This window comes from Homarus americanus, unplaced genomic scaffold, assembly GCF_018991925.1.
Source record: "Homarus americanus isolate GMGI-L3 unplaced genomic scaffold, GMGI_Hamer_2.0 scaffold31037, whole genome shotgun sequence".
Classification (NCBI taxonomy): domain Eukaryota; kingdom Metazoa; phylum Arthropoda; class Malacostraca; order Decapoda; family Nephropidae; genus Homarus; species Homarus americanus.
The window spans coordinates 7,497,371-7,524,975 of record NW_024722227.1 but is presented as its reverse complement, the minus strand read 5'-3'; the positions used below and the strand labels follow the sequence as shown (position 1 = coordinate 7,524,975).

The 27,605-nt window shown below is 37.7% G+C and overlaps 1 protein-coding gene across 1 annotated transcript; it reads right to left on the bottom strand.

The window, feature by feature from the left end:
- On the bottom strand, positions 1-27,605 carry LOC121862503. The gene is made up of 12 exons (XM_042360810.1): positions 27,589-27,605; positions 26,842-26,965; positions 23,799-23,938; positions 16,923-17,148; positions 16,549-16,709; positions 15,631-15,793; positions 9,147-9,221; positions 8,131-8,256; positions 7,351-7,803; positions 6,266-6,415; positions 1,903-2,011; positions 1-1,393 (listed from the first exon to the last, which is right to left on the bottom strand). Exons 1-12 carry the CDS (start codon positions 27,603-27,605, stop codon positions 891-893), a joined length of 2,247 nt encoding a protein of 748 aa, XP_042216744.1. The 3' UTR covers positions 1-890.

Sequence of the window (27,605 nt, the reverse complement as noted above, 5' to 3'; positions counted from 1 at the left end):
TTTTCATCTCTCAAACCTAGAAAGAACTCCCTCATCCCTGGAATTTTCCAGGTACAGTACTGGGAAAATCTTATAGCAATTTTCCAGAAAATGTGTCCCTCAGTAAATTTTAATTCTGGCAATCAGAGAGTTCTGGTTATTTAGAGAGATTCCGGCTAATGAAGATATTACTATGTACAGAGTTTAGTGTTTAATAAAGCAGTTTTGGAACAGTTTATGAGTATTTGTTGGCTTCTGGAACCAAACTAATTATTTTCATTTCAATAAATTCTGTTGTAATTCATAATTTGAGAATTACTAAAATGTTGTAGTGTACTGTATGTCTTCTCATGCCATGGCTTACACTAAATGTGCTCACTAAAGGCATTTAAATATTGGTTTTACAAATGGAAAATTACATTTTTTTTATCTTCCGTGTTTATTTGAAATTGTGAAAGGGGTCATGGTTATCTACCTCCACCCCTGAGCTAGCCATTGACTGAAGATAATGCCCTTATATGATTATAATTTTTAATTACCACAGTTACAACCAGTACATTATTTGTACTCTAAAGTTATGACACATAGAGCAATTTGTTAAACTCTGTTTCCAATTATTGGAGAAGATGCATCTACATATCTTCATCCCTGGTAAGTCACCTCTTTTAACACCCAAGAAGGTGAATCCCAATAAAAATCAAATGCACCAAAAATTTTAACATACAGAAATTTTTTAATAAAAATATATCGTGAAATCTTCTATTCTGTACAAACCTTGGTTAGTACAATACAAACAGACAAATAATAACACACATCCTTAGCCTATAATCAAACACTAATCAATTTTAAGTATGTACAGATTGCATCAACAACACACAAGACCCATTTTAAACTCATATAAGGTGTCTCTCTTACACTTTTTTGTTGCTACTCAGAATCATTAGTTCGAGTTTGGCATTAGTATAAGGTGTGAGGTAGCGACGAGCACGGCTTTTTCTTAATGCTGAAGGAATAAGTGGCGTTACATGCCCAGTACCAGACTGTGATCGAGGAATAGATTCAAAGGACTTCCGTTTATTCACAGACACTGGTCTTACAGGAGTGAAAAAAGAGAGAGGCTGCAATTCCTCATTAACTACTGGTCGGTGAGAAGTAGCAAATGTGCTTTCCATATGCATAATCTCACCAGTGTCATCCCCATTCACTAAATGTACCACAGCTCCACTGCCCCTTACTACCTCACCCCTCAAAGGTGTTTCAATGGTGTTTGTCTTCCTTACATTAGAGGCAACTATTTCCTTCTCAACAGTGACTGATGCTTGCTGGTGGTTGTGGCAGGAAGTAGGTAACCGGTTCTTTTCTTGTTTCATCTTAGGTACTTCTTCACACTCTTGGCTGCCTTCCACCCAATCATCTGTCAAGCAGATAACCAATAAATCCACATATTTTAAAGCAGATTCTATTACATTTCATTTGCACACCTCTAGTGGGTGGCCATTATAAATAAGGTAAAACATAAACAAGAACAATGTCTACACCCACTTACTCCGTGTTGGGAGAACATTACTCCTGTGTGGTACTGTATATATTCTATCAGCTCCAAATATGGAGAGGTAATAGTTTTCACACTAATAAACAAACAACACAAAATCCAAACTTTCACTTAACGCGCGCGCACGCACGCACGCACGCACACACACACACACACACACACACACACACACACACCATGACTACTACCCTCCCCCAATTTAAGGGTTGGTGGATTGAAATTTTTTAACTTGAAATTAATCCTCAAATATCATTTACAATTTATATTCAATGAACTCATCCCATATGACTGTTGCAACATCAGAAAAGACTTCAAAATTTCCATGTAGTTTGGAAGTTTTATCAGTATAGTAGTAAAAGGGTTAATATTACATGTGGAAGATGCAGTGGTAAGAGCAGAGAGTCTAGGTGTCTTCCTGGATACTAACACTGGCGAACCATCAGAGCTGGTGCTACTGTCACAGTCCAGCACCAAGGTTTCCTGCAACCCAAATCATGGATCAGAATTCTGTTACAGGTCTCAAACTAAATGAACTACACTGACCTGTAAAAAAGTTCCTAGAGATTCCTCTCCACTTCCAGTGCCTCTTTTCAAATTTGATGAGGAAAGAACAATATTAAGTCTTAGATGAGGCTGTGTGTGACATGCAGGGTCTATAAATAACAAATCAAAGAGTTTTGAGAATACTGAACCTGGATTACATGGATTACATGGACAGAGAGAGGCTTAAATATACAGGGTGACCTTAAAAACATGAGGTCAGGTCATAATGAAGTCATCCACTAATCCCCACACCAACACACACGTAGAGGAGCTAAAGAGAAGGGGGGGGGGGTGACGTGACTAGTCAGGTCAGGTCAAAAATAAGGAACCCACTAAATAACTATCATACATCTAGATCAAAGGTTTTCAAAGCATTTTTAACCGTGGGCCACTGACAAATAAATTTATGTAACATATTATCAGTTTTGAACTGACCATCACTAAGGTTTATTGATTTTAATTCCTTAATCAAACTAGCTTCAACCAGAAGACTTCTGGTAAGTGTTAAAAATCCTAATATTATTGATATTTCTCTTAATTTATTAATTGTGTGTGCATACCATCATAAAATTAATAAGTTATCTTTACTACAATGTAGGTATTGTGTCTGAAAAAGTGGAGTTTGGGGGGTCGGCCCGGTCTCTATTTCAATTAATCCCATGTTATGTTGTTCACTTTACGCGTTTCTCGCTTTACGCGGGCCTCCGTGGGTTCAATCGACCGCATAAAGCGAGGGTTCACCGTGTGTATATGTAATATGAGACCACTAATCCCCCACTCTACCTCCACCTGACATTGAGTCAAGTCCCCCCCCCCCACCAGAAAAAAAACTTTCATCTTAATTCAAGAAATTTTAAGAAAATTCTCTCAATTTTCAATCTCGGAAAATTTGTTACTGAAGCCGGATTTTTGGGAAAATTCCGGCTTTGGAATGATTTTCCGAGCAAATTTCAATTCCGGCTATTGGAGATTTCCGGGTATGAGGGATTTCGGCTAACAGAGATATTACTTACATGATTTAAGATGTAATAAATATTTTGCTACACATACATCAATATTCTTTAACCATTCAGTACTTTTTATGCTAGAGTAAGATCTTGTATTTTGCAAGTAATATAGACTGGAAAAATTGCGCCAAATTCAAATTAGCCAAATGCAAATACATAAACTAATGGGATAAATAACAATATAGACTGGCCACTCTACATCAACCTCTGATTTTCCCATTTATAACTTCCAAATGATACAAATTCTGCCTCTATTGACTTGATTGTGCTTTCCGGAAACTAGTTTTTAGGCCTTCCTCAAGTAACTTAATCACACGCTGCTTATCCTGCATCGAGTACTTGGCAAACTTAACTCCCTTATGATAGTCCCGCTTCACCTTTTCCTTATTTGGCCGCTTAGGTGGATCTGTCCCACCCCCACCAGCACCAGTAGGACCCCCAGTAGAGGTAGAGGCCATTATTTTGACTCGACAGGTGGTAGCACCACCCAAAAAAGCACACAATAACAGCCCGGGTGGTCGCTAGGATGGCGCGGGCTACAACGCGATAGGTGCGTTCTTGTAAACCTCTTTTACGTTCACCACCGGCAATTCGATCACCAGAACGCTTCTTGGGGTCATTCTTCTTACCATGTCTTTCCACATTCATTGCTAACACAAAATTGGAGAGAACAGCAAAAATCACGGAGCAATCGACAGAAACCGCGAGATTTAACTGATCACGTGATGTAAACAGAGAGCGCTGGTGTAAACCGTTATTAGTCCTCACTGTGAAACATTCTTTTTACTTATTCTTTTCATACAGTATTTATGGTTAACAGCTAATTTGGAAAAAAAAAAAAAACGGAATTTACATACCTCTCATAAAACACTTCACAAACAAGACACGAATCGATTGAACATGTGATGTTGAACGTGAACTGTAAACATTACATAACCCCATGCCATGCTTAAAACGTTGAGGATGGAATAAAAACAGAGGATAGAATCGTGTTATAGCCAACATTCGTATGCAAAAGTTCGCGTTTTACAAACAGCGTTCCCCTATTCATCAATCGCGTTACAACCAATTCGCATTGACAAAACACGAGTTGTAGCAGAAATGACTGTAACTGGTATGAGGGCTATGACGTCATTCAAGACGGTGGCCAGCATTCAGCTGGCTGGATCTCGCGAAACTCGCGATATTTTACGCCAAATATAAGACTTGGTTGCATTAGGTAGTGCTCACAAAATTAAAAAACGCGAAAAGAAATCGCAGGAAATATGAGATCTTACTGTACGTTATCCATTAGAATTCAGAAGCATTAACAGTGAATTTTATTTAAATTTATGAAACAGTAAACTAGTACCACTATAAAAAGTTCATGTTCTGGCCAAAACTGGAATTTCATAAAAATCAAGGTTCTGGTTAGAACCAAGTTGCGGTGGCTCCCTAGAATAAAGGACCAGTCCGAAGCACCTCAAGAGAGTTCTAAAAAAGCTAATTCTAGTGTATAGAAGTTTTACTGTACAGTCCAGTAAAAATGAAGGAATTAAGTACAGTTGAGTCTGGATTTACGCGGTTTTCGTTTACACATTTTGTCATTTTCACTGTACTTTGCCAGAAGTGAGATCCTTGATTTATGCGGTAAATTTGGTCATTTAAGCGGAGAGCGACTCGCGGTTCTTTCGCGCCGCGCCAATTTTGGATTTAGACCTTCCGCCATCTCCTGCCATATTGGGTAAGTGGCACGAGTAGGTTGCGCAGTGTATGTCTCTGTTGCGTTATCGGTGACGTCATATGATGTATCAGACTGTGATTGGGCCACGCATCCTTACCTCCCTCTGCCGCTAGCTGTGATTGGTTTAATGTAATATGATGTGCCCTGCCGCGGGAGGGATGAAGCCGCTTGACCTAGCCGCGTCAGTTACGTTCCTCCCAGTCACCCCGTGTATACTGTGTCCTATTGTTCGGATAATCTCGCTAATCTCGTAAGAATGGCTTCCACTGGACCTCCACCACCACAGAAAAACCTTGCATTACCTGGACCCAGCTGCCCTAAGCCAAAGAAGATACGACGTGCCCTAAGTTACGAGGTGAAGTACAAGATAATACAAGAGTTAGAAAAAGGAACGAGACAGGTTGATCTCGACGCGCCAGCATGGTGTTAACGAATCTACGATCCGGACGATCAAGAAGGATGCAGCCAAGATAAAAGAACACATGAACATCGCAAAGTCTGCAGGTGCTTCAATGGTGAAGTACTGCCAGAACAAGGTGCTTCTCAATACGGAGAATTTACTTATGAGCTACTTGATTCGTCAGGCATGACGGAACATAGCGGTGGACACGCGGTCGGTTCAAGAGTACGCACGTGAACTGTACGTAGCAGTGGCACGTAAGATAGGAATTGCAGAGCCCAAACCCTTCACTGCTTCCTCTGGGTGGCTGCAAGGGTTTAAGAAGAGGAACAAGATCACCAACATTAACATTGGTGGTAAAGGAGCGAGTGCTGACCGTGTTGCGGCGAGTGATTTCCCTCCGTTCTTACATGACGTTATGGAGGAAGGACAGTACACCGACGACCAGATGTTCAACATGGATGAATCCGGTCTGTTTTGGAAAAAGCTACCTTCCAAGACCTTCGTTGTCAAGTCTGGTACAGTATATTATTCTCTTACTGATATTTCTCTTCTATATTATGTGTGTGTGTGCATACTATCATAAAGTTAAGATACTATTTTTACTACAACATACGTATTGTGTCGTATTGTGTCGGAAAAAGTGGAGTTTGGGGGGTCGGCCCGGTCTCTATTTCAATTAATCCCATATGTTCTGTTATTTCATTTCCGCGTTTCTCGTTTTACGCGGTACAACGTGGGTTCAATTGACAAGGGAAATGAAGACCCAACTATACAGTATATGAGAAGGGTGACTAAGAGGAGTCTGCAGATGTGTGTGAGGAGAAGTGATAGGGTGTGTGCCAGAATACAGCAGCTGTGGAGAGATAAAGACTAACAATAAAACTTCTCTGCCTTTATGACCTTTCATAATTTCTTTCAACACAAAATATCAGAGAACCATTATCCAACACCACTTGTTCTTGCCTTTTTTAAACTTTGATCTCAATAATCGTTCAGCTCTCCGACACAAGTATACAAGCCCCGTACAGTATTGTACATGCTAACTCTACATACTGTACCTGGCATTTAGAATTAAGTTTTATCAGCGTGTAGGCCTTTTGGGGTGTAAAGTGTTGTGTCCCATTCCGTATTAATTTTGGGGGAGCATGACACAAACCCTTTGGGTCCTCTTCTTTTCCTCCAGCATGATCCTCCTCACATTCAACAATCTGCAATACTAAAAGGTTACTTGAAGGTACAGAAATCCTCTTAGACACAGAGGGGTATTTTACCAAAGGGTGATTTTGTGGTTATATGAGGTTTTTCTAAGGGATCTATCTTCATCCCGAATATAGACTTGGGCCTTTAAAAATTAGCATTAATTGTCATAGAATTTTTAGTGTCAATTTGGTCCTGTATGACCAACATACATAAATTTTAAACATGATTAATTTAAAAGTTAACACATGAAAATTACATTGTATTGTATTGTATTGTATTGTACTCATGTGAAGCTGTAAAAAAAGCCAGTAGCTTCCTATCCATCAAAGCAGTAAATAAATAAAAGAAATCTGTAGGATGTTATACATGAATGAGGCAGTCACTGCAGCAGGTAGCACTATGTACAGTATGACACATGAGTTACTTCTACCGGCTACTGGAGAGTTCCAGGGATTGAAGAGCCCATCTAACGGTTAGATTACTGTACTGTAGATGGACAAGCTCATGGAACAGATCAATCCAATATGAACACCTCATCCTTTAATGTAGGAGGCAATATTAATACAGGTTGGACCCCGATAATCCGGGACCCAATAGTCGGGCAGCTTCAATAGGTTGGGACAGTGCCATAGCTTATTTCTAGTGGCTGTTGCCACTATTTTACCTTTAATTATTTATAATTTACCCCTAAATATGCCCCCTAAGAGACTAGCAAGCAGTGGAAGTGGTTGTAACATGGCAAAACGTAAGCATGTGACAAACTATTTTAGAAAAGATGTCTATACTGAAGAAATTAAGACAGTACTGTAATAGTACATATTATGCATTATTTTGCCTTTTTTAACCTAGGCTTCGATGATTCAGAATTTTCATTAATCCTGAACCGGTCTGGTCCAAAGCTTCCTTGATTAGTGAGGTCTAACCTGTATAAGACAGGACTAACCTTTTCAGAACAAATAACATTCTCTTCAATGTTCTCACTGGACTGAAGCATCATCATATCCTTGTGTTTCTTGGCTGTTGCAGTTTCCCGGGCTGTTTGTCTCAGGGCATCACTCCCACCTATGGTTAGTCTGGGTTGAGGTGTTGCCATTTGGTCACAATGTGGAGGATGTGATATGATCTGTAGTGTATCCCCACCATATTGATGTGAAGGCATACTTGGGTTGGGTTGAAGTGTTGTATTTGGTTTGGGCCTTGGTGTTCTATTTTGGTCTAGACGTGCTGGAGCAGAGAGTCGAGGTTGAGGGGTGGGGCGAGTATTCCTATCTAGCTTACGGTGAGAATTGTGGGTGTTAGTGGGATGGGTGGCGGGTGGGGCCATGCTGACATGGGATGACACCTGGGCTATGGGTGACACATGTGCCACTGGAGACACTTGGTTACGGTAATTACTCTGCAACGACAACAAAAAACAAAATGTACGATTATTTCACTTCACTATCGGTAACCCTGGCAAAATTTGGTCAAGAGAGAAAGGAAATACTGTAGTTAAGTGGATTCTTTAATCAAAGATAAATTAATAAATATAACCTGTAATTTAGACAAATTGAAACCCCCATTTGTTACTCAAATGTCTTTGATCACAATTTCTCTCATAATTTTTTTTTTATTTTGTCCCTAAAACTATGAGTACGTAAGAAAGAATTTAATTCCTATCCATTATATCAATAATATAAAGGAACACTGTGCAAGCAACTCAAGAGGAAACTGCAAGACATACCTCAGCCAGGGGGAAGATGGGTCGGTGCGCAGAATAGGCTCCATAACTGGGACTGAACAAACTGTTAGCCGTGGTAGCACCAGTTGCTGCTGTTAAGGAACCACTGTGTACCATCGCACGCATCATCTGTAACACATGACTCACTCATCACCTTTAACAAATGGTTTTACCTTATTAACCATCTGTCCTCATAATACCCACAGAGATAGTCATCACCACCGACCCTCTCACAATGAGTCATCACCACCTACCCTCTCACAATGATAGTCATCACCACCTACCATCTCACCATGATAGTCATCACCACCTACCATCTCACAATGATAGTCATCACCACCTACCCACTCACCATGATAGTCATCACCACCTACCATCTCACAATGATAGTCATCACCACCTACCCACTCACCATGATAGTCATCACCACCTACCGTCTCACAATGAGTCATCACCACCTACCCTCTCACAATGATAGTCGTCACCACCTACCCCACTCACCATGATAGTCATCACCACCTACCCTCTCACCATGATACATCACCACCTACCTCACCATGATAGTCATCACCACCTACCCTCTCACAATGATAGTCATCACCACCTCTCACAATGATCATCATCACCACCTACCCACCACCATGATAGTCATCACCACCTACCCACTCACCATGATAGTCATCACCACCTACCCTCTCACAACGATAGTCATCACCACCGACCCTCTCACAACGATAGTCATCACCACCGACCCTCTCACAATGATAGTCATCACCACCTACCCACTCACCATGATAGTCATCACCACCTACCCTCTCACAACGATAGTCATCACCACCGACCCTCTCACAATGATAGTCATCACCACCTACCCTCTCACACTGATAGTCATCACCACCGACCCTCTCACAATGATAGTCATCACCACCGACCCTCTCACCATGATAGTCATCACCACCTACCCTCTCACCATGAATGTCATCACCACCTACCCTCTCACAAGGGAGTGAGGTACACACCTGACACACCTGGGTACCAACATCTTTGGGTAGTGTAGTCATCTTCTCCACCATGTTGTGGATGGACAGCTGTACCTGAGGGTAAGAGACAGCTCAGGGAGTGAAATTGATAATGCTTTAAATTTGTACTACAGGTATTAGTCTGGCTCGAGAAGTGACTTAAATGATGAAAAAAATTTAGTAGAATTTACGTCAGCTGTGGGAATTAATTTGATGTGTCTGTGAGGTAAGGAATGTAAGTGGTGTGCAATGTTGACATATTAAGCCGGTGTGCCCTACAAGTGAGTTTCCTCCTTGCATAATTCCAATGCTAAACTTTCAGGCAACATAATCCTCACTTCTCCATGATCCAAAATCTTCCAAATTTAAGAATTTTTCCATATATAGTATACATATACAGTACTTTGGAAATGAAACTGTCTTTATACTTCCTTGAGATGTATTCAGATTCAGGAAAGACATGTCAATTGTTCAGAGGTTGTGTTTATATTCACTCAGATGATGCTTCATTACCAGTATTATTATTATTACAAGTAACTCCCAGTCTCCACAATAAAAGAAATAAAAAAGTAATGAATACAGTCCATACTTCACTTTAACAACTAACAGCTCACACACAGGTAAAGAGGTTACGTAACATTGTCACAGATAAGTGAGTAGGTTACACCACACCTGTTCACACACTCTGATCAAAACAAACCTCCCCGCTCGCTGACTTCATGAAGATGACCGCCCTGAGTGACTATCAACTTATGCTACTGATCGTTTTTGTGTTAAAATGGTTTGTTAATGTATTTTTACTTTCACTTTTATCCTCTTCACCACTGATCGGCTCGTTAGCCGCTTGGGCGATCAGTCACGTCTCTGTTATGCACTGTTGGCAAGTACTGGGCATGCACCGACTCCTGAATGTACCTGAACCTGCTCCAGTGTTGGTCAAGTCTGATCTTGAAAGAGCTCACACTTGGTGCCGTCACAACACTCTCTAGTAGACTGTGCCAAGAGTTCACAACTCTCACTCCGAAAAAGTTTGCCCTCACAGTTTTCTGGACTTGCGGCTTCTTCAGTCTTGAGCTGTGACCCCTTGTGGGGCGAGCGTCTGCCAGCTCCAAGTAAGGACACTTGACTGACTGAGTAGTGCCCCTCAAGATGCTTATACACCTCAATTAGGTCGCCCCTTGCCCGTCGATAGTATACAAGCTAGGCAAGTTCAGGCGCTCTAATCCCTCAGGGTAGTTGAGGTGCCGAAGTGCAAGCACCAGTCTGGTGGCCCTCCTTTGAACATTTTCAACCAACTGACAGTCCCTAGCATATCTCGGGAACCATATGGGGTGACAATACTCAAGATGGGGAAGCACTTCACTCTTGAAGATCGTTACGAGGGACGGACCATCTAGATATCTGAACGACCTTCCTATAAGACCTAATAATTTATTTGCCTGATTTACCTTCTTCTTGCAATGGCCCGAAACTTCTGCTTATTGCCAGCATACACACCTAGGTCCTTCTCACATTGTTTCAAATAGTGCAGTTTCTTCATCCCGTTGGGACATATGATACGCCTCCTTACCATTAGTACACCCCAGGTGCATCCTCTTACACTTCGTGACATTGAATCTCAACAGCCATTTTTTCAACCATTCTTGGAGCCCACAGAGGTCCTTCTGCAGCTCTTCACAGTCTGCTTGGTTCTTAATTTCCTGAAATAACTTGGCATCATCCGCAAACATTTGTATGGGGGAGTGTACAACATCAGGCATGTCATTTATGAAACAAAAAAACAACAGCTGTCCCAATACACTGCCCAGTGGTACCCCGCTTGTGACAGGTACAGGTGATGATTTCGTGCCATTAATCACCACACACTGCTTGCGGTCATATAGTACAGTAATACCTTGGTTTACGTGGTTCTCGTTTACGCGTTTGGTCATTTACGTGGTACAGGTTGACAATCCCTTATCCGAAATCCTTGGGACCAGATGCATTTCGGTTTTTGGAATTTTTCGGTTTTCAGATTTTTTTTTTTTTTTTTCAGGGATCAGCCCACCAGGGCACAGGTCACTGACCCACATTGGGGCCTGGGGGCTAAAATATAATCATATTACTAATAATTATAATGATTATAATAATAATAATAATAATAATAATAATAATAATATTAATAATTCATCGGTCTTGGTTGTGTTTCTCACTTTTGATCTTTTTTTCATTCTTGTATTTCTTTATTATTATTATTATTATTATTATTATTGTTATTGTTATTTTATTTTTGTGTATTTTTTATTAAAAATTTTATTTACTATGAATAATTATTATTAGTACTGTATTATCATTATTATTATAATTATTATAATTATTATTACTATTACATTTTCACCCTCAGGCCCCAATGTGGGTCAGTGGCCTGTGCCCAGGTGGGCTATTACAAAAAAAAAAAAAAAAAAATTGCTCCACAAAAAACACTTTCGGTTTTCAGAGCTTTTCGGTTTTTGGAATTTCGGATAAAGGTTTGTCAACCTGTACCTTGCCAGAACCGGGATGCCCGATTTAAGAGGTGAATTTACTCATTTGCGAGGGTGAAGTATAATTTTTTTTTTTAGTTATTGAAGATATTTGTTTTACCTCATAAAATTCATACAAATTACCCAGCCAGAATATAATTTGCATTGCTGGAATTCTTGTAGGATTGTGATTATTTTGGATATAAACATCATGGAATTTGCATTAGACATACAAATTTTAGATCTAATGTAAGAATTTTGATTACAAAGAGCCAACATTTTATCTTTTGTGCAAAATATATGACGTTTATATTCAAAATATTCCTGGTCTTGCGGGGAATCCAGCAATGTCAATTATATTATCCTAATTTTAGTCTGAGGTATTATTTATTACTAAAAGTGTAAATATACTATTTTAACCCAAACATTTCTCTGGTAGGGAGGGAGGGAGGGAGGGACCCAGCGAGTGTGGGAAGAGGGGGGGAGCCAGAGGTGGGGTATTTTGATTGACAGATAGTGTCTGGGTCAAGTATATTTTGTTTATTTACTGAAGATATTTGTTATAGCTCATAAAATTCATACAAATTACCTGGCCAGAATATAATTTACATTACTGGAATTCTTATAAGATTGTGATTATTTTGAATATAAACATCATGGAATTTGCATTAGACATACAAATTTTAGATCTAATGTAAGAATTTTGATTACAAAGAGCCAACATTTTATCTTTTGTGCAAAATATATGACGTTTATATTCAAAATATTCCTGGTCTTGCGGGGAATCCAGCAATGTCAATTATATTATCCTAATTTTAGTCTGAGGTATTATTTGTTACTATATACCTTAAAATCTAGTGTTTTCACCCAAACATTTCTCAGAGAGGGAGAAGCCAGCGAGCATGGGGGAGTTGAGTCCATTATTTGAATGGACATTAACCTGGCGACTGTATTTCTCTTAAATATTAATTGTGTGTGCATACCATCATAAAATTATTTTGTTATTTTTACTACAACGTAGGTATTGTGTCGGAAAAAGTGGAGTTTGGGAGTCGGCCCAGTCTCTATTTCAATTATTCACCATATGTTCTGTTATTCCATTTACGCGTTTCTCGTTTTACGCTCTACTCCGCAGGTTCAATTGACCGTGTAAATCAGGGTATTACTGTACATAAAGTCTACAGAAACAAACATACATTTTCAAAGTACCTTTCCCTAACCTACCTCATTTAAGTCCCTCTATTCATTTGCCATTCATATTTCAATAGAATTTGCTTTAAAACATTAACCACTTTAGTAAATAAATATGAACCAGCACAGAAACCGTGAATAATAAATGAAAAATTCAAAGAACATATGGCATCAAAAAAATTGTGACCAAGTCCCAGGTTGCTGATCTCAATTGTTTCTCTTATATTGACAACACAACATACATACAGGTACATTTTTTCTCACTCTCGATTTTTTTTTCATTTTTGCATTTCTTTATTGTTCTTTATTATTATTATTATTATTATTATTATTATTATTATTATTATTATTATTATTATTATTATTATTATTATTATTATCATTATTAATATTATTACATTATCGCCCCACAGGCCCTGATGTGGGTCAGTGACCTGTGCCCAGGTGGGCTAATCCCCGAAAAAAACAAAACAAAAAATAGGGGTTCGGGATTGACGGTAATCAGAAAGTCGGTTAATCGAGGTTTTACTGTAGTCGTTATTGTTAATGTGAACCTCGTTATAGTGAAGTATCAGTATGGACTGTATGTAAAAGCAATTTCATGAACACAGCTTGCACGTTGACGACCAAGGACAGGCACTGCCAAATTTCATTAAAATTTATAAGTACCCGTACAGTACAGGAAATATTTATTTTCAGATATCTTCTTCACAGGTACTGCATATAAATCAGTTGAATTGTCTTTTATTGTTCAGAACTTTTTTTTATACATATACACAGTTAACCTTAACATTTGACTAACTTCTCACATATAAAATCAAAGATGTAGTTCTCTGACATCAACCAGCAACGACCTTCACGAAAATTGCATAAACAGGGAGTTCTCGTTGTTCATCATTTGAAACACAGCAAGCCGCTGGTTTACGTGGTAGATGTTCCAAAAAAGAGCAACGTTATTCGGACTATATTCTGAAGGCACATTTTTGGTCACTCCAATTCTAACCTTTTCAAGTGAACAGCGAACTTCATACAGTGGAGCCTCTCATCAGCATGAACCAGAGCTAACTACTCAGTCAAAGTGTTATCAATCAATCAATCAATGCAATGCAGCTCACCACCCAACCCAGAATTTCGGCCAAACCAACCCCCCCCCCCCCTAATTAGTCTGTATTCGAGGAAGTTTACTGGAGTTAGTAAATTAATTTTGATCTAATTTGGTCACAGACAGAGACATTCATACATAGAAAAAAAACTTTGCTCTCTGCAAGTAAGGATGAAACCAAATTAAAAAGACTTACCCCTATGTACAGTCACTCAAAAAAATATCTGAAAAGTGGGGTCTGAGGGATGTCAAAACAAACAATACAACCCCTGTTGTCTGGGTACTGTTGCCTGGTCCTCTGCAATTTCCCACAAAAACATACGTCCAATGTGTCATATTGTCATGAACAATATTTTTTAGATACAGTAAAGCCTCCTTGGGGGCGCCGGTGGTAGAGCGGTACTGCTCTTGCCTCGCAAGCGAGATGTCACGGGTTCGATTCCCGGGCTGGTGAAAAGTTGTTTGGACACACTTCCTAGCCCCCCTTGGTCCCTGTTCACCTAGCAGTAAAGTAGATACCTGTTGTAAATCAAAAAGTTGCAAATTCGTATTCAGGGAAAGTTGTTGGAGCTTCCAATAACTTGCTGACAAAAACCTATGACCCTTCAGGCTTCTACACCCTTAACTCATGAGACATAAAGGCAAGCATGAACTTAGCATGCTTCCCAGATGGGCGCTGTAAGCGCTTCTGTGCTTCACCTTGTACAGGATGTAGGGGGGTGCCCAATAAACTAAAAAATAAAAAAAAAAAAAAAGTAAAGCCTCCGATAGCAATGGTTCGACCAACAACTTTTCATATTTAAGACCCTAGTTAATTTAGGACCCAATTCAATTTACGTCCTTATTTCAATAGTATTTACGACCAAAATATAATAAAAATAAAATTACATTTTCTCATAAATAATAACTAAATCCCAATATGTATTATAAAAAAAAAAAAATACTGAAAAAAATGAAGGGCGCCTTGCACAAAGAAGCTGCCTTGCTAATGAGCGGTAACAACAGTCACAGCTGGCGGACCTTTTGTTTTCATGCATCTGAACAGGAACAGGAGAAAAACTTTCTCAGGTTTCTTACAGCATTTTTGCATCCCTATTCAAAATGAGCAAGAGAGCAAGTGTTGGTAGTGTTGTTTCAAAAGCTAATAGAAAGTGTATAAGCTTAGCTGAGAAACTAGATGTGTTAAAAATGAAATGAAAAAGATGAGAGGTCTGTGGATATTATATGGAGCAAGCAATGAACATATTTTCTGAAGTGGATCCATTAACAGAACAAAGCATTAAAATTTAAATAAGGTGCATTCAGAAACATAATTTAAAGAATATAGTTTGCAATTTTCATTAATTGTATTGTTTTGGGGGGAAAGAGGGTAAAAAGCCACACAAAAGATATGAAAAGGTCAGACTTGGGAACGCATCTCATTATTATTGCTTTATTTTAATAACAAATGATTCACAATACGATGATTCACCTTACACTGCAATATTGGAGGACACATTACTGTACTTTTTTGAGCGACTGTACATAACACTGTACAGTACAAGAATTAGTATCTTGCCAGTATGAAATTATCTCCAAGCTTAAAACCTTTTATAATAACTCAACTGATATCACCAAAACACAAAACTTAAGGAGATAACAAGCAAATGAATGACCCCCCTATGTTCATACAGGTCTTTACAAGCAGTACCTGGTCAGAGGTTTGCTGGGTGGAGGTCAAGAAGTCATCCAGACGAGGGTGTAAGGGGGATGTGTGGTGGGTGAGAGAGGTCTGGAGTTCTTTCATCTTGGCTGTCAGTGTCTCTTCCACCTTTGTGATGTGTGACTGCAAGCTTGTTACCGCTGGCTCCACACTGCACAACACAACATTATCCATACTGTTACACTAAATATGATGAGTGGCAAGTGGCTGATTAAATAATGACACACAAAAGCCTGTTCACATATTGTGCGTTAGGCCTGTTCACATACTGAGTGTTCCCTCCTCTAATTCTATATAAAATTACTAGTACTGTAATTCCATTCCTTTTAGTTGAGAATGGAGGAAGTTTGATAGATTGATAAAATGTACAAAGATAGAGATGTTTTATAGCATAGAAAGTGCCAGCTAGCATTCCTTCCATTAAACAAAAAACAACTGTCCCCTTATAACATAAATCCTGCAGCCTTGCCTATACCTTTACCTAATAAGCAACATCACACCAGAAAGGAAGCATTGGGATCTGACAACCTTTTCTTCCATCTTGAAAATATGAATCAAAGTAAAAATAACTTAAAATCATTTCTTTACTTAAATTACAGGTTATCATTTATAAAATTATCTTAAAAGTTATTGTTATTTGCCTTATTATTCCATTTTACCAAGATGTCGAATGGCATGAAAGAAAAATCATGCTCTTGCAATTTCAGTGTCCCTTCCATCACAAAATCTGTGTTATGTCACCACTCACAAGTTATAAACATGTTGGACTCAACTCTCATACAACCCAGAATTTTCCTTCACATCCAAAACCAGTACAGTACTTTCTTTTTATACTTCCTCTCTTTCAAATGTACTACAAAAAACACAAAGAACAATCTACAAGATATATGTCTTCATCACATTTACCTATTAATTGTACCCACTACATCTCGTATCTTTTTCATCTCACGGCGGATGTCCTTCCTAGTACTGCTGAAATGAGCATCCAGTTTGTCATGCTGTTCCTGCCTGTCACCGCTGCTCAGCTCCTCAACCTTATTCACCAGTTGGGTTATTCGATCCTCCCTCTGAATGAAGTACAACCAACACTAATTGTTCAAATACAGCTACCTATTATATCCCTTTTCGACTTAGCATATAAATTATCATGTTAAATAAATATTTACTCATACAAACTATACTACTTTTATTTTCCAAATGCACTGCACTGTCAACTTGCAGTGATCCACTTAATTCTCCCCACAAACACAGTCACCTATCTCTTCCACACCCACACCTACCTGTGCTAAGGACTGCTTCAGAGCTTCTTCATTTTCCTTAATGTGTATGAGCTGGGAGAGTTTTTTCTCAAGGCCAGACACCAAGAACTGGAGACTGTCGAAGGTATCCTTGATGAGCTTTCGGGTTACATCAGGTTCCTGGGATGCCCGGACCACCTCGCTCGACACCTCCTTCAGTTGCTCTGGCAAGTCACGCATCACAGACAGTATAGTGTGCAGGCCAAACCTGTCAACATAACTTAGTTAACAATTGTACTACAATAAGTTGGTAATAACTTATAAGTTCTTATACACGTTACAAACAGCTTAAAGTACTCCAAACAGTAAGTGGCAGCCTACAATTACTACAGCAAGTTAGACACAGTTATAAGGTCTGTGACATTTATACAAGTTAGTGATACAGTATTTTGCAAATTATTTGCAAGTTAGAAACAATTAATGTGTACACTATCACAACAAATTTGTGTTGTTTACACTATTCTCAAAAGTTTATGGCAATTTGTAAGTACAGTGCAGTACAGTACAGTACTCTATTACCAGTTGTTGGCAGTTTTCAAGTACGTACAGGGTACTCCAACAAATAAGTACCTGTACTGCATTGTAGTAGTTTAGAATTACTTCAAGTTAGTGACAATATACAAGTATTGTGCAATAATATCCCCGTTAGCCGGAACAATTGGTGCAACTCTCTTCCAGGTAATGAGATGAATCTCTCAAACCCTGAAAAATCCCACATCCCTAGAATGTTTCTGGGTGCTGGGGAAAGTTTTACGAGAGTCTAAACTATGCAACTAATCTTGACTCTAAACTACACATCTTATCATGACTCTAAACTACACATCTTATCATGACTCTAAACTACACATCTTATCATGACTCTAAACTACACATCTTATCATGACTCTAAACTACACATCTTATCATGACTCTAAACTACACATCTTATCATGACTCTAAACTACACATCTTATCATGACTCTAAACTACACATCTTATCATGGCATAGACAAACACTCTCCCATTACTGTATACTATTTAAACTGCGGACACGAGTGAAATTATTTACAGCCAGCAAAAGTGTATAAATTTTAATTCAGAGCATCTGTTCTAATTGTGTTAAAAAAGATGAATTTGGTACCATAATGATCCTGAATAAATTCTATACAAGACATTTTCAATAAAAGATCCGTAAACAAAATATTTCAACACAATATAATGATGGGGATTCAATTGTTTTATGAAAAACTTAAGAAAGTTGATACCGGAGTCAATAAAATCAGTTCTAATTATCACTTAAAGCCCGGGTGACGTTCTTCTATGTTCTTAATTTTTGCAGCAAGGTTTGAATGTCCAGGCAGGATGAAGTACTTCGTAAAGTACAGTACAGTAATATCCCCATTAGCCGGAATCCCTCAAACCCGGAACTCTCCGATAGCCGTAATTGAACTTTTCTCGGAAAATCGTTCCCAAAGCCAGAATTTTCCAAAAAAGTCAGGCTTTGGAAACGATTTTCCAAGGGGCACAATTTCCGGAAAATTCAGAGAAATTTTTCCCGATACCCGGAAAACTCCGGGGATGGGGAGTTTTTTTCCGTTTTTTAGAGATGAAAATCAGGCGCATTTTCTGGAAATTCCGAGAACATTTTTATGTTACCCGGAAAATTCCGGGGATGAGGGGTTTTTTCTGCCTTTGAGAGAGTCGTCTCGTTACTTGGAAATCTCTCATTCCCGGAAGTGCTTTGCACCAATTGTCCTTGCTAATGGGGATATCACTGTATAGGATATTTATTTACTTGGCAACTCAACTCAGGAGTAATCTTCATCTCCCTTGATGGATGAACGTCCTTCAACGTCTCACTCCTCCACATCCTCGATAGTAGCACTATTCCTCAAGAGTTGTTTGATTTGAGTGGCATTGATACAGTAGGGTCGGGATATATCGCAAGACAGGGTCAAAGGATGTTCGCTATACAGTAGACTCGCAACTTACGCGAGGGTTAAGTTCCTGGGGCTTCACATAAAGCCAAAAAAACGAGTCAAATGAGACACACTCCTAAAAATCCTCTATATCGCCCTTAAATCACTAACTAAATTATATATATATATATATATATATATATATATATATATATATATATATATATATATATATATATATATATATATATATATATATATATATATATATATATATATATATATATATATATATATATATATATATATATATATATATATATATATATATATATATATATATATATATATATATATATATATATATATATATATATATATATATATATATATATATATATATATATATATATATATATATATATATATATATATATATATATATATATATATATATATATTTCATTAGCCAATAAAAGCGGACTTCTACATACAATCAACACCTCAACCCACCAGGATTGAACCCACGGCACACAAGCCTATGACTGGTTAGCGTTCCCGGTCACAGTCGCCAGAGCTTATTGCCGTAAAATCAGCAGACAAACTAATAAAATATAGATCGTGTTTGGCTTGGATCTGGTAAAACGTTACTCTGACCACCTAAGTGATACGGGTGGTCCCCATTAGAGGTTCACGGCGCCATAAGCTCGTTGAACAGGCTTTGTGTGAAATATAACAAAGTCTAGGACTGCTTTTAGTATCCTGGTGGTCCAGTGGTTAGCGTTCCCCGGTCACAGTCATAGGCTTGTGGGCGGGTTGAGGTGTTGATTGTATATATATATATATATACATATATATATATATATATATATATATATATATATATATATATATATATATATATATATATATGTATATATATATATATATATATATATATATATATATATATATATATATATATATATATATATATATATATATATATATATATATACAATATATATATATACAGTATTACCCCGCCTAACGCGGTTTCACTTAACGCGTTTTATCATATACGCGGTGCCTCGCCAGAGCTGGACTTTCACTTAACACGGATTTTTTCCACATATACGCGGTGAGTGTCCGGCTCGAGACGCTATTTTTAGATTTGCCCCACCCGCCACCCTGCCTGATTTAGCTCATAAAATTCATACAAATTACCCGGCCAGAATATAATTTACATTGCTGGAATTCTTATAATTTGGTGATCATTTTGAATATAAACATCATATTTTTGCATTAGACATACAAATTTTAGATAAAAATTTTTCTCAAATTAACTATGTTATCTTTTGTGCAAAATATATGACATTTATATTCAAAATATTCCTGGTCTTACAAGGAATCCAGCAATGTCAATTATATTATCCTAACTTTAGTTTGAGGTATTATTTATTAAAATTTAGTGGTTATCCCACACATCTCCTTGGGACGGTTGGTGGGGGGTGGGGGGGAGGGAGGGACCGACCGACCATCTGTTACCCTGTGAAGAATTATTTTTTTTTTTTATTAACTGAAGATATTTGTTTTGCTCATAAAATTCATACAAATTATCCGGTCTGAATATAATTTACATTGCTGGAATTCTTATAATTTGATGATCATTTTGAATATAAACATCATATTTTTGCATTAGACATACAAATTTTAGATAAAAATTTTTCTCAAATTAACTATGTTATCTTTTGTGCAAAATATATGACATTTATATTCAAAATATTCCTGGTCTTACAAGGAATCCAGCAATGTCAATTATATTATCCTAACTTTAATCTGAGGTATTATTTAATACTAAATGTTAAAAACCCTGGAAGGGAGGATTGGTGGGGGGTGGGGGGAGGGTTGGGACTGACCGCGTGGTTGGAAGAGGGGGGGAGGCAAGGTGGGGTACTTTGATTGACAGATAGTGTTGTGAAGATTATTTTTTTTTTTATTAACTGAAGATATTTGTTTTAGCTCATAAAATTCATACAAATTACCCGGTCAGAATATAATTTACATTGCTGGAATTCTTATAATTTGGTGATCATTTTGAATATAAACATCATATATTTTTCATTAAACATACAAATTTTAGATAAAAATTTTTCTCTAGGTAACTATGTTATCTTTTGTGCAAAATATATGACATTTATATTCAAAATATTCCTGGTCTTACAAGGAATCCAGCAATGTCAATTATATTATCCTAACTTTAGTTTGAGGTATTATTTATTACTATACCTGGTTTTCCCCCAAAAATTTCTCTGAGAGGGAAGAGCCAGCGAGTGTAGTGTGAGAAGAGGGGGAGGGAGTTGAGTCCATTATTTGAATGGACATTAACTTGGCGACTGTATTTCTCTTAAGTATTAATTGTGTGCATGTACCATCATAAAATTAAGATGTTATTTTTACTACAACATAGGTATGTGCCTTCAAAAAGTGGAGTTTGGGGGTCAGGCCGATTTCTATTGGAATTAATCCCATATGTTCTGTTGTTCACTTAGCAGGACCCTCTGGGTTCAATTGACGTTAAGTGGGGTATAACTGTGTATATATATATATATATATATATATATATATATATATATATATATATATATATATATATATATATATATATATATATATATATATATATATATATATATATATATATATATATATATATATATATATATATATATATATATATATATATATATATATATATATATATATATATATATATATATATATATATATATATATATATATATATATATATATATATATATATATATATATATATATATATATATATATATACACACACACACACACACACAGTAGAAGTCCAAAAATCCGGACTATTTGGGGATTGGGTAGGTCCGGATTTTTGGATTTTCCGGATTCTCAGGCAGTATTTTTAAAATTCAAATTTAAGGAGGAATAAAGAAGAGATGAACAGGTACATTTTGATAGTTAATTCATTAGCAAATATAGCATGCTTCATTTATCAAAACGAGCAGTTTTAAAGAAAAAGCTGTGAATTCTAGAATTTTATTCTTTGCCCTTTTTATATCATAAATTGTAGACTTTCCAATGTCGTATATTTCCATTAGAACAGAATTGCTCACACCATGTTCTAGTTTCTTAATTATTTCAAGTTGGTCACTCAATTTCAACGTGTTCTTTCTCTTCACACAACGAAGTTTACGTATCTACTTTAGGAGCCATTATTATGGGCTTGTACAGTACAGTGAGTTCTGCTATAACGCGTGTTTTGATAACGCGAATTTGCTCTAACGCGATTTATGAATTAGGAACGATATTTGTATAACGCGAACGCTTGTTTGCTATATCGTGATTTTTGCTTACTATTTCTCCAATTTTGTGGTATGCTATAACGAATCTAATTGGTTCTAGAACCTTGTTCGTTATAGCATTCGTTCGTTATAGGATTAATCCGTTCCAGGCCCCCAAATACAACCACTTAACACTGAAAAATATATAAAATTGTAAAAATTGTAAAAAAGTGCATAAATATGCATCTAAACCCCTGAAATAAAGAATATCATTAATATTTGTAATAAAAAAACAATAAATTAGAAAAAAAAAATTTTTAAATAATGTTCGTTGTAGGAGTTTCGTTCGTTATAGCATTCTCAATTTTATAGGTAAAACCGTTCGTTATAGAAATATTCGTAGTAGGATTCGTTCGTTATAGCATACCCCACTGTATTAACTGTGAATATAGTAAAGAAGAATATCAACAAGAAGCGTTCTGGTGATAGAATTCCCGGTGATCGTAAAAGAAAGGATATAACACTTGAAGAGAAGCTCGATGTTATTAACCTCAAAATCACCTTTCTCCCTCATCAAGTTATTTTTTCAAGGTAAAGTGTTACATTTACTGTATGATTTCATTATTAGATATGAATGTAACATTTATTTAGACTGTGCTATCCTTTGTGTTAGGCTAACTACTAAATTTTTTCGATTTCGAGTAATCTGCACCTAACCCTATTTTCTCCATAAGCCCTGTTATTTCCATTACGCGATTTTCTATAACACGATATTTTACAAGAACACAATTATTGCGTTATAGCAGAACTACCTGTACTCTGTAAATGGAAACAGTAGGACTCAAAATTACAAACGTTGTCACAGTTTGATTGCTCGTTTTAAAGTGGCGACCGCGTGGTCGCTTGTTGTTGCTGTGCAGCTGTGGCGCTCATGCATGCGCACATATACACAAAAGCAATAGGCGAGTTATCCCTTACCAAAGTTTCCCGTTTTCTACAGTTTTGTGACTCTACAAGCGTGGTGGATTTGAATGTTATGTAGCTTAATATGAATTAAAGAGATATTAAGGATGACAACGATGTGCGCAGTACAGTAGAGAGTGATACAGACAATGGCGCTCACTTCCCCTCCCACCCAGCCAGCCACCCCCTCCCTCAGCGAGATCATGGTCGTGGGTGCTGTGATGGTTGTGGATGTAGGGGATCATATGCTCACCAGCCACAACAGTACACTTGGAGTGACAGCGTTAATTTTACACCTGATATACCAGTTTTTGACCATGGATTTTTTTAAGAACATCCCCCAACGCTGACAGAACACAATCCTCTTTTTTTTTTTAACTCATTACTGTAAAGGTATTTGGAAATTAAAATTGTTACTAATTTTATATGCTCTTCTACTTCTACTGTCATCAGCACATTCACACCTGTATATAGTATATTAAAATACTACACACTTCTTCCCTCTTACTTTTAATGCTGATGTTCACCTTGGACCTTCATTCTTTTGTTTAATATTAAGGGGTATTAAATGGAAGCGGCTAGTTTTCCTACATTCATTCACAGCTATGCAATAGTACACAGCACCACCTGTCTTTCTATCTGTCAAGGTGTCTATCTACAGCACAAGTAGGTTGAATGTTAATGACCTGATGTCCCTTGCCAAACTGAGGTCCTGTAGGTCTTGTCTGGGAGTGATGGGTCCCTGAGACACTCCCCGACCACCACCGCCTGCTGCTGCTGTTGTACCCAACACTGCATATCCACTGCCACTGCTCTGACTTGACCCCTATACACATAACATATTACTAAATGAATGTTGCAAATCTAAAACACTTGTCAAAATTTCAAGAAAGAGATCAGTATGTCATGGATGCAAGCTAACAAGCCGATCAGTGGCGAAGAGGATAAAAGTAAAAGTAAAAAAAGTCAATACCTGTATAGTACAATTTTGTATTGTTAATCAATGAACAGACTGTTTCATAAGTCTGGACTCATGTGAAAAGTAGACTGTATTCTTACTTAAACAAACATATTTCTTTGTTGGTTATATATATTTCAATAAATAGAATACTCTCATAGTTCAGTACAGGTGCTCCTCTACTTAAGAATGAGTTACATTCCCGAGGCTTGTTTGTAATTCCAATTGTTTGTAACTTTACTCTTGTAGTCCCAAACATATTGTAAAAAATGAAAACATTATGGATATTTAGTACAGTTATACCCTTTAATACAGCTTTAAAACCTGGCTCACTCTTCTCCTCTTAGGTAATGTTTGTTCTAACTGGAATTTTCTTCAAAATAATCCAGTCTCATCCACATTAAACACCTGTTCTGGCAGGTAAACCCCCTCAGTGATGATGTATGTATCTCTGAAAGTTTGTAAGTTGAACGTTCTTAAGTAGAGGAGCACCTGTATACCAGGCAGGTAAATGTGTACTTCTTGTTGTTACATGTTACCAGAAAAAGCTAAAGAAAGGCATGTCAGTTATTTCACAAAAATACAGACATTAGAAATGTGTTTAACCTTAACAATATAAAGTTTGCTTTCTTATTCCAGACTTCTGGGACACCCTGTATTTTATCAGAACCTTTTCAAGAGAGCTGTACCCCTCAAAAGATTTAGCCATGTCATTGTTACTACAGTTGGACAATTTATATCTGTAAATTTTCCGATTATATAAAACGGTTCAATTGATCGATACAATTAACACTCGCCAAGTCAGATTAATTGGGGGAAAGGGCAGTCCAAGAGGGTCCATATTCTGAGTAGGCTGGATTCCTACCTAGGTCTGAGATCTGAGGGTAATTAAGTCTGAGACAGGAGGATGAGTCCAAGTCCAACCTAAATTTGAGAATCTAAGGGCAATAGTCTGAGATGGAAGGGAGAATCTAAGTCAAGTACCTCGAGAGATTTTAATACAGTATTGGGAACAATACATAGATACAACTCACTGGCCAATTTTCATACAAAATAGATGGGAATATTCAGTAGCTAATTACATGGACACAGCGGTCATATGACGTGTTCTGACTCTTTTACTCTCTCAATACATTATGGATGGACAACAATACATTGTGTATAGTAAACATATAATTCATTAAAAGTTTTGATATGATGAAATTAGTGGTGTAGTGAGAAAAAGTCGTATCTTAAGAATTTATTACTTTATTCTATTCCTCTCAGGTCATTTGTCTTATGAACTTGTGGTACTGGAGCGTATACCTATAATCATTGCTTTTAGTGTGAAAAACATTGGGAAGACTTGCAGTTGTCTGAGCTCACCTGTCCATTTCTAATATTGCCCTAGAAGGATGAAAAGGTGTCTGAGGGTGACTTCCTGTTCGAGAATCACGGGGTCCGAGTTGGCAAGGTTTTACTGTACCTGTACAGTATTTCAAACACACAAGATGCGTGTGAATGAAATAGTATTCAAAACTTCCCACACATAAGCATTATAAGGATAAAAGATTGGTCAACATTTCACACAAACAAGCACTAAAATGACAAACTATTCGTCAATATTTCCCGCACATGCCCACCAAGGACAAAATATTTACTGTACAGCTATATTTTTTTTACAGGGATTGTTCCACTCAGGCACAGGTCACCGACCCACATCAGGGCTCCGGGGTAAAAATAACAAATAAATAAATAGAACAAAAAATAAATACAGAAATGTAAAAAATAAGATGATCAAGAGTGAGAAACGATATACATGTTGTGTTGTAAAAGTAAGAGAATCAATTGAGACCCTGCAATTGTGTGTAAATGAGGCAGAAAGTCAGATCAGCAACCTGGGACTTAGTCACAATTTTTGTAATGCCATGTGGCAGCAGGGTCTACCATTAGACAACACATTATGCTTCCAATATCTTCCCCAGGCGGTAGCACCTCCCTGTTTGATAGCTGCCTACTACCTACTACCCGATATATATTTCACACACACTCACACACGTATAAGTCTCATTAGCACAAAACAATGGTCACATAAGGATAAAATATTTCACATATATGAATAATTTCTAAAAAAATCATAATAAATTTTGTCCATGTTGTTGGTCAGTATCAAGAGTAACACAGACTCTCTCTACATTCACTGTTATTCCTTCTCCCTAACTACATACTATACTTATTATGTTCTCCAATATTGAGGTACAGTAGTGTTGAAATACGAGATAATTAATATTTTTCTATATGTTCGTGATGAGTTTACTGTACAAAAACTGACGATATTATGTGTATTTTTATTTACTGGTATTTCATTATCATTACTATTTTTTTCTTTTCTTGTTGTTAAAAATGGGGATCGCCTCCCCCCCTTTGGTATGTCTATGTATACAACCCTTAGCTGTTATGTATCCATGTATCTGTTTAATGGTTTTCCCTTGTGTTCAAGGCTGGCTGGCCCTAGGGCCACCTAATCATGAGTTTGTTTAAGGTATAGAAGCTCTCACCAACACAACAACCACACCTTAAGTTAAGAAGCTGTATGACCCAGAAGACTTCCCAACTACTCTGGCTAACCATTAAGCTGGAACACTGATCCACAAATCAATTAACATTCAAGTTCCCAACTACTACTGGGCAGACAGAGACAATGGCAAAGAAACTTACTCATAGTTTCATTCAGCACCTCTCGCTTCTGAGGCAAGCATGTTGACAATTACACCATACGTGTTAGCACTTACCAAGGGTGGTGGGGGTCGGCAGGGTGGTACTGTAAGTCTCTGCGAGTCTTGGGAGCCATAGATCTGTGATGACAAGTCCTGGGAGCCATCTATCTGTTGTGACCATCGCTCACTGCTGCCATCTCTAGAGGGTGAAAAACACACCTAAGTCACTACAGTACCACACACACTACTACTACTACTTTGCTGTCACTCGGAATCGAGTATGACGATCATCCAGCCATGATACAATGATATGAGTTATTAAGGATGTCACCTAAGTTAGTGAGTTTTGAGGTAACTAAAGAGGCCAATATGGGACTGGCATTGTCGATCACTGAAGTTGCACATGTGGGGGGCTACATCTAGTGCGGGAGGGGTGGCGACAGCGTCTTTCCAGCGCTGGCGCTTGTCTGCCTCGGTATGCAGTAGCTTGGTGTTAAAGCCTCTTCTGGAGGCTTGTTACCTCTATCGCTTTGGGGCAATGTGAAGTGAGAGCTTGGCTCTGATGAGCTGATGATCAGTGTCACAGTGGTCTGAGCCACGCATCGCACGGGTGATGAGGACATCTCGGCGATCTCTTTCTCTGAAAATTATGTAGTTAATGAGATGCTAATGTTTGCAGTGTGGGTGCTGCCAAGAACCCTTGAACTTGTTGGCCTGCCTAAACAAGGTATTGGTTACAGTGAGGTTGTGTGCAGCACACTTGCTGAGGAGGAGTAGGCCGTTGGGATTACACTTGCCTACTCCGTTTCTTCCTATGGTTACCTGCCAAATGTCAGCAT